This window comes from Salvia miltiorrhiza, chromosome 5 (assembly GCF_028751815.1).
Source record: "Salvia miltiorrhiza cultivar Shanhuang (shh) chromosome 5, IMPLAD_Smil_shh, whole genome shotgun sequence".
In the NCBI taxonomy this organism is placed as follows: domain Eukaryota; kingdom Viridiplantae; phylum Streptophyta; class Magnoliopsida; order Lamiales; family Lamiaceae; genus Salvia; species Salvia miltiorrhiza.
Genome location: NC_080391.1, coordinates 45,155,024 through 45,164,239, shown reverse-complemented (window position 1 = coordinate 45,164,239; position 9,216 = coordinate 45,155,024). Strand labels below are relative to the sequence as shown.

At 34.7% G+C, this 9,216-nt stretch overlaps 1 protein-coding gene across 1 annotated transcript; it reads left to right on the top strand.

The window, feature by feature from the left end:
* Window positions 1-281: 281 nt before the first annotated feature.
* Window positions 282-8,462, top strand: LOC131024498 (mitochondrial inner membrane protein OXA1-like). Its single transcript, XM_057954003.1, has 10 exons — window positions 282-461; window positions 602-1,123; window positions 1,266-1,356; window positions 4,188-4,235; window positions 4,364-4,422; window positions 5,674-5,749; window positions 5,873-6,004; window positions 7,004-7,111; window positions 7,607-7,661; window positions 7,858-8,462. Exons 2-10 carry the CDS (start codon window positions 606-608, stop codon window positions 8,181-8,183), a joined length of 1,413 nt encoding a protein of 470 aa, XP_057809986.1. The 5' UTR covers window positions 282-461; window positions 602-605; the 3' UTR covers window positions 8,184-8,462.
* The last annotated feature ends 754 nt before the right edge of the window (window positions 8,463-9,216 follow it).

The following is a 9,216-nucleotide window of genomic DNA, read 5'->3' as shown; positions in this document are numbered from 1 at the left end:
AACATTTCTTAAAACCCGTGCATTTCTCTTTGTTTATGTTTTTGTGAGACGGAGGGAGTATGATAAAATAGACAACATAGTATTTGATTATATATTATAATCAAGAAAATAAAATGAGTGTAAATATAAGTATTTTTTTGCTAAAATTTGACATAACATTATATATATAAAAAATTATATTTAATATTTATATTTATTTATTAAAAATATCGCTTAATTTTATGATTCCGTGCATTGCACAGAGTATAAAAATTGCAGAAAGAATATTAAAATAATGCAAATTCGAAATCCCCCTATTTTGATCTTAAATCGTGTTAGCAGAAGACCGAGTACAGCTCGGAATATCTGAAGCTGCAACACCTTCTCTGTCACCAGCAACAACAGCACCTCAAAAACCCCTAACCCGCTAAACCCTTGTTGTCTGGAGATCTTTTTCCTTCAATTGAATCCACACAGGACGCGTAAGTGTTCAATCATCAACTCAAATCCCATTAATTCTTTTCCAATATCTGAAATCTGCAACCCTTTTGCAAGATTTATGTGAAGATTAAAAAACAAGCCTTTTTTATTTGCCCTCTTATAGTTACTGTTTTGATCGCAGATTAATGGCTTTCAGACGGAGCGTTACCTCACGCGCTAAAATTCTCTATCAACAGCAACGAGTCGCCGTTCCATTTTCGCATATCGATCGTGACGATGGCGACCGCGAAAATTTACCCCGTCATAACCCCATTTACACGGGCAGTGGGATCCCTGATATTCCGCGGCGGCGCAGCCCGTTCGGGGCCGGGGCAAATGTAGGAGGTTTTTGTGGGTCGAGGCTGTTCCAAGATCGGAGATTTGCGATTCCAGCTGCTTTCGCGCCGGCTTCTGTGAGGAAAATGTCGTCTCTTAAAGAAGGGCCGGGTGCTGACAATATTGAGTTAATGACTGACATGGCCGATGACAAGATTGGGATAATGACTGACATGGCGGATGTGTTGGGAGAGACGGCTGCACAGGTGGCACAGGCGACTGCCCCGGTGGCGGGTGAGGTGGCGGCTGCAGCTGCGGACTCGTTCTTTCCGGTGGCTGCACTACAATACATCATTGATTATGTGCACACTTTTACAGGGCTGAATTGGTGAGGATGATTTTACGTGTAGATGGTTTCGCTTTATTACATATATTCGATTGTGGAATTAAATGCACTTGCTTATGTACTTATGTTCTTGTTATGATTCTTAAAGACTGGAGAGTTATATTCTGAAATTGGTTCTGTTTAGGTGGGCTGCGATTGTTTTGACAACTGTTTTGATTCGTACGCTTCAACTTCCTCTTACAATACATCAAATTAAAGCTACTTCAAAATTCACAGTAAGTTCTAACATGTTTTTTCGCCGTTTCTATGGGTTTTTGTTGCCATTTGATTGTGATTTTTGGCTTGAAGGTGGATTTCCTAATTGCATACTTGTTTCCTCTATGTTTTGTTGTTTTATTGCCCAGGAACCATATGTCTAGTCGAGCAAATAGCTAAACTTGAATGTCTGTATATCTATACATGACAACTTTGCTGATTATGCTATTTTTAGTAAATTGTCATCTTTCGTTACGATATCCCACATCGTTTCCACATGAAAGTGTGGAATGGTATATAAGAGGGGGTCAACCCTTTACCCTTGACCATGGTTTTGGGTTAAGTCAATGGGGGATGGAAAATTGTTAGACATACTCCCTCCGTCCACTATATCATTTCCACTTCCCTTTATAGTTGTAGGGTCTATATAACACTTTATTCTCTTAACCTTATATTTCCACCTTTATTGTGGGGCCCAAACTCCACTCACTAATCTACTACTATCCACCACTTTTATTAAAACCCACACCGTCCACAACGTGGAAATGATATCGCGGACGGAGGGAGTATAAGTTAGGGAGCCCTAACTTAACCTAAAACCATGGTCAAGGGTAAAGGGTTGACCCCCTCTTATATACCATTCCACACTTTCATGTGGAACCGATATGGGATATCGTAACATCTTTCCCCTTTATGCCCCATAGAAAGATCTAGAAGACAGAGATGTTGATAGAATATCTTTGGAAGAAGCCAAAGAAGACTTTGAGCTAATTGAAAATGAAGTAAATCTTGACATGCAAAAGAGGATAAGGGAAATAGAAAGAAATTAGAGAAAAGGTGAAGCATATGGTTAGGATACTGTGAGAACGAAAAATTATGAACAAATACATAAAATACATGAACAAAAAACACATGAAAAACGATGTTCAATTGTTCATGACGAACTATGAACAAAATACATAAAATACATGAACAAAAGCACACGAACAACGATGTTCATGTCTTACTGTTGAACAAACCGTTAGATCCATCCAAATCAACGACTGTGATTAGTTCCTAGGTGTCACAAATATATGATCGAATTCTTGAGTGCAAAATTTTAAACAAATACATATTTTCAACAAATACATCCGTTCATAAAAAATTACTGACATGTTCATCAAAATCTGGACATGAGATTTATTCTTAATTGTGGACCGTTTGATGGATCGTGATCAATGGATGAGATTGTTTCTCACTTCTTTAAATATTTGTCGTTTTCAATATATATATATATATATATATATATAGGGTTAGGTTATATTGAGAAGCTCAAATGTGTTGAGAAGTTGAGAAGCAATCTAATAGATGAACATGCCAATTAGTTTTTATGAACACGAGTTTGATCTAGGGTTCGATCCTTGGCGGTGACGTATTTTTTAACAAATTAAATAGATTCGTATGTTCGTCAGTTATATTTGGTATGTTCAAAGAATTTATTGATCTAGGGTCTAATTACCATGTTCATCAAAATGTACTAACATGTTCATCTATTACATTGCTTCTCAACTTCTCAACACATTTGAGCTTCTCAATTGAACCACTCCCTATATATATATATATATATATGTATATATAGGGGAGGGCTACCGTGAGAGCACCTATTAAAATAAGAAATAATAACTATGAAAAATGTATGAATTTTATGTAGAACACGTATGAATTCGTTGTATAAAGGTATGAATTGTAAAAAATAAATTTTTGCTACCTTTGAGATTCGAACTCAGGATCATGAATTCATCCAACAGGATGATAAATCAAAATCAATCGTAGATCTTGATGATATAATGGTTGAAAATGATTCTTATTTTATATTTTAAGAAATATATTTATTTTAGTCCTCCCCTATATATATATATATATATATATATATATATATATATACTGAGAATGATATCTTTCGTGAGAAATGAGAATGATTGTATAAGCCAATATATAGTGCTGCATAAGTTGTAGTATAATACTGGACAAAATTTTTACCGGAGTTTGAATCCTGGAGGGAGCGAAAATTTTATCTAATTAATTGAATTTCGTTATGCAGTCATTACAAGCAGCTTATGCAACATATATACTGGCTTATGCAATCATCCTCCATTCTCATTTGATCTTCTCCATATATATATATATATATATTTCAATTTCTCTGCTATTGATGCTAGTTTCTTTTCTTTTCTTGTCTAGAAAGACTTATGGCTAATTCCATGTTTCATTTGATACAAATAGAAATATCATTTGCCAATGCCCATGTTATTTCTATTTCACATTGTTTCCAATTGGTGCCTCAGTTTCCTGCATAGAATTTAAATATTTGATGCTTGGGGCAGCATCGAACCAATGTGTAATCTCAAATTACTTGACAGCTTTTCTCTGCATCACCTGTGAAAAAATTTGTTAAGCCTGCACATCTTAGTATTCATAAACAAATTGAAGTATGCCATTTATCGGCTTAATTATTTGAAAGATTGTTTTCCCTTGTACACTTTGATATTATGTTTCTTATTTGAGAAGTAAATGCATTGTTGGAGGAAGTTGTAGCATACTTTCTTTTAGAGACTTTTGTTTCAAACTAAAAAAAAGAAATTTTATCTTATTTAATATTTCTATAATAAAACATATTAATTTTCCTGGGCCCTTTTCCTCCCCTTCTCTGAGTTCTGCGATGCATTTGTTTCCTGTAAGCCCCCTCCATTCCCTAGTTTTGTTTCTCTTTCTTCTTCTGTCAAATCCCTGTGATTATCACCTTTAACTCCATGTACGTCGTGAATAGTGCCTGCCTCTTTCTCTGATGCCAAAATTATGTCTTACTATGCAGCTTATAAGGCCCGAGTTGGAGAAGATTCAGGAAGAAATGAGGAGTAGGGTATGTGCATCGTGAATTCTTCTTGATTGCTGGAATGTGTGTAAACCCATTTCTGTTGCTTCATATGGTTTCACGTCTACTTGATTTAATTGCTTTACACTTGACAAATGCTCATTGGTTGTTTCCAGGATATGAGTCCTGCTGCTGTGCTTGAAGGTCAGGCAAAAATGAGAAAAATATTTAATGAGTATGGAGCTTTTCTTTTTTCTAATTAAGATTTATCAACTTTTTACTTTTATTTAATTTATTTCATTTTCTCTTTTGGGTTGTCCAACTTTTCCATATTAATTATTTAATTTATAAAGCAGGAAGAGCGATTTTGTAAGTCTTCATTGCACTTATTTCCGCCTTCAAAAGGCCAAAAAGGACACAAATACCCCATAGTTGCATTAGACCATATACACTCTTTAGATCCACCTGCTAGAATGCAGAGCTTCTATCTAGTTCCCTCTACTTATAAGATATGCATGCAATTGTCTGCAGACATGTCGGTATTATAGCATGCCTTCCTATTACTTGTTTAGTTGTTTTTAAGAAAAATCTTTTGGAAACATCAAAAAGTTCTCCAGTATAACAACGTGAAGGTGAAGTAATGACCAACGTTGACAAACAAATGGTATAGTTACAAGGCTGCAAAGGTAAACTGGTGTAATAAGATTATGTTAGATTGAATGATAACTAAATCGAATCTTATTAGGGGTTAAGTATAGTTTAAGGCCCGAACTTTAGAGTCTATTCAAAATGACCTGATTTTTTTGTTTATTTCTTAAAAACTTCAAACTTTGAAGAAAGTTTCAATTTGACCTGCCACCGGCATTGGACATCTAAATCAACTCGCCGGATTCTTGCTTGGACTATACAATAAATGCGATGGAAACTAAATTGGCTTCATAATTGCACTCTTCCATTTCAGTCAATGTAAATGCACTCATTTTTTGTATATGCCGTGCGAGAATCCTGCTAGCCTTCAGCTTTCCAACGCAGGATTATCAGTCGTGAGCCAAAATTGAAGCTTTATGCAAAGTTAGGTTTTTGGAAAATAAACGAAAGTTTAGGTTGTATTTGAAAAATACTCCAAAGTTCGGGCCGTAAACTACACTAGCCATATTATAAATGCAAAAGGAATGATGACTGAACAAGATTGGTAGAACAATCAGAAGAATCTAGATCCTTCTGTCCAAGTGCAGTAGACACTGTTTTCCAAAGCAATAAATTCCTAGACGATCTTCTTCTAAGGAGATGAAAAGGACTCCTAATTTGACAAGAGCTATGAAGCCCAATAATTAATTATTATTGTTATTGTTGTTGTTGTTGTTGTTGTTGTTGTTGTTGTTGTTATGATGATAATCACTAATACTATTTGTATTTATTTCTCAATTAAAATACTTGGATTAAGAATTTGCCATTCACAGACATTAGTTGCATCTTTCTGTTACAGATATGGTGTTACACCGTTCACCCCTTTAAAGGGAATTCTAATTGTCGGACCTGTCTTCCTCTGTTTCTTCTTAGCTGTAAGATCACATTTCGTTTAACTCTTCTAGATGATTCCTTAAGCTCCCCGTACATTTGCGTTTATCCCTCAGTGTTTTCACTTTTAAGCCATTTGACACTATTGCCTCGTGATTTCATCACAGATCACCAACATGGCAGAGAAGGTTCAATCGTTCAAGCAGGGAGGAGCATTCTGGTTTACTGATTTGACCACTCCGGATGCAATGTATATTTTGCCAGTTTTGACAGCACTGACATTTTGGATAACGGTGGAGGTCAGTCACTTTAACTGTATCTTTGTTTCTTGATATCTATCAATACATGTATATTCTTTTAGGCCACGGAAAAAAAAAATGTCCGAATCATTCTACTTGACAATATGGAGTGATATTAATTTCAGTTTTATCTGTTGCTGTGCTGGTGTTTTGTTAGAGTGCTTTCTTATCATGATTGAAGCACCATGTATCTTGTCACAGTTATATTATTGGAATTCCAAACGTTATGTTGTTTAGGGGTTAGAATTTACTTGTAATTGAATAATTCCTGGAGTAATATATCGAATATTTCATTAGTTCTAGAAAAAGCTTTAACATGTTGATTGTTTTTGTATACGTACCATTTCCTTTTACTCAAGATAACACATGATTACATCTAAGAAATTTTAGTGGTACGTCATATGTGATGAAAAGTTAATCCATTTACATGGGAAGTTGCAAGAGGCTATTATAAATGTTGATAAATATATATGCCCAAATCAATGTCTGATGTGAAGTTTTCTAAGACTAGGATGCACAATTAATGCTCTTATGCACTTTTCAAATTATATGCCATGGTAATGAAGCACTTGAAGATGTTAACTACAGTGTAGACTACAAATTGTGTACGTATTCATGTCATTAGTTTCTTTGATATTATGTTTTTGTCAGTTTCTAATTTGTGGTTTATATGGGCCCTAACTCATTTAACAAATAATTGTTGTCTTATTCATTATACAAATTATTTAATAAACCATGAAAATTTTAGCGAGGCTATTAGTAATTTAATATCCATTTATTCATTTTTCACTGTGTATGATGTTTCTTGCGACTCCCCAATCATTGCTGGGGTTTTCTTGCTGTTGGACATAGTCAGCATGCATGTTGTTATCTCCTTTTTATCGATCAGGGTTATTATGGGATCCTATGTTGTTTAATGAGACTTCCTTTTTGCTCTCAGATCTTACTTCTCGGTCCACAACTAGGACTTGTTTAATTTGATTAATAATCCCTTTTTAGTGCAACGCTCAAGAAGGTATGGAAGGCAATCCAGCTGCCAATACCATCAAGAACGTCTGTAGAGTCTTTGCAGTATTGACAGTCCCTCTTACTGCTGAGTTCTCAAAGGTACGTGGTATTGCATTATACTTCTGCTGAACTTCAGTTTCCAAGTTACTGGAAAAATAAATAAATCACGCCCTATATCTACTTCAACTATTCCATTTTTACTGCTCATACTCGCAATGATAATTTGTTGTACTTATTATATACCCTCATTATGAAATTGGCACATAGAAAGACATCATCATATAATTGTCTCCATGACCTCAAAACAGTTGTGATAACCGTGCCTTCTAATTAACTGGATGCTCATTCTTTCCCTTTCTTGGTCTTTTAATTTAATAATACGAGAAGTGGTTCATACACTGAGGTAGATACCGTAGATTAGAATCATTATGCAAACTTTAAACTTATATCAGATCAGTAAGCAAAATCATGATTTTCTTCCCAGAAAAAGTAATCCTTTTCCATGCTTAGATGATATATATTGTCGAGTTACTGTCGTGTCTTTACCGCTTGCTTACTTGCTCTTCCTCATTGTCTCTCTTTCTCTCTCTCTAGGCTATATTCTGTTATTGGATTACCTCGAACCTGTACTCCCTCGCCTACGGATTGGGTGAGTCCTGTTTATGTATAATTGAGAAGTGCTCATACCAGTTCTCTGTGATTCTTGTCGAATGATTTTCATTTTCATTTGACAAGAATTCTTTAAATTCCTTTCATATAATTATGGATTTTACAAATTTGCGACCTTTAAAAAATCAATTTCTTTCACTTTCTTAATCTTTTTCGAATGCCCTTCGAGTTTGCAGCGATAAAGAAGCCTGAGGTGAAGAAGATGTTGGGAATACCGAATATTCCACCACCACCACCATCGACTAATCAGAAACCCGCCCTCTCGTTCATGGAGTCGCTGAAGAAGTACGCAGCTGCCCAGAAGCATCTGCAATCTTTACCACCACCAACAGAACAGTCTTTATCACCACCAGAGGAATCTTCATCACCACCTGCTGATGAAATGTCGAAGCCAGTAAATCGAAAGTTCCGAACGCCGTCATCGGCGCTTAGCCGGAGGATTAGGAACTTAGAGAAAGAGGTCAAGGGAAGGAAGAAAGGGAGCAAGAGGTCTTCCGGGTGATGAAATATTATATGACCAAACAAATATAGTTGTTTTGAAGAATGCAAATTTAATCTTATTTAGCTACCATGTTTTGAGTTGTAGAGAGAGAAGGTTCGGAACAATATTTTTTTTACTTATGGGCATTAGTTAGTTAATTGGGAAATTAGCTGCCTATTTAAATATAAGTGATTAATTATCCGAATACTTACCTTTGGGGAATAAGCCCTGTGTCCCGATTGGTAACATTTTCTTGTCATCTCTAATTTGTTATAGAATCTTACTGTTTTTCTCCTATTATATTTTCTTCGTTTGTTTTATTTTTTCTCTCTCTCTTTTTTTTTTTATTTTTATTTTTTATTATCAAGTTTAATATCTAAGATGGTATGATAATTCTAAATAGCCACTTTTCTTAACAATTTTTTGCCTCATAGTTCTATCCGAAAAATAAAATAAAAATCATGGTATGATAGTTGTATGGATTAGCTGTTCTAATATTACTTTTGATGAAGCACTTATTTTTAAATAATTGCAATCGCTAAATGTTAACTCAAACGCAAGTAAATGGATTGAAATTGTCACATCCTAGTAGACTTTTTTAGAACTTTATATCGTAACTCGAAATTCGTTAATCGAAATGATGAAATGAAGTTGGTAGCTTCATACTACTCCATTTGGGTTAATTATAGTTTGTCATTTGGATTTTAGAAACATTTGTAAAAATGGTTTAAATTTTGAAAAGTATAAATAAGTAGCTTAAATTTTAGAGATATTTGTAAAAATTATTCAAATTTAAAAAATAAAAATAAAAAATAGCTTCAACTGTCCCTTTGGGATGGCCTAGTGGTTGGGGTGGTTGCCTGTTGTCCAAGAGGTCACAGGTTCGAGTACTCTCGGCCACAATAACCACTAGGTGGGGTGTGTGTGTGGTTTGTATTATTTACAATGTAATTTCATCAAAAAAAAAAAAAATAGCTTCAACTATAGAGTAATTTTTAAAAGGATTAATTGCCTATAAATACAAAAATCTATATATATTAAAAGAGAAGTGTTT

What these genes read in the sequence shown, in the direction of transcription:
- LOC131024498 (XM_057954003.1), top strand. Translation starts at nt 606, where the DNA reads ATGGCTTTCAGACGGAGCGTTACCTCACGCGCTAAAATTCTCTATCAA. An exon ending in TTACTGCTGAGTTCTCAAAG is followed by an intron (nt 7,112 to 7,606) that starts GTACGTGGTATT and finishes CTCTCTCTCTAG; the next exon opens with GCTATATTCTGTTATTGGAT. An exon ending in CTCCCTCGCCTACGGATTGG is followed by an intron (nt 7,662 to 7,857) that starts GTGAGTCCTGTT and finishes TCGAGTTTGCAG; the next exon opens with CGATAAAGAAGCCTGAGGTG.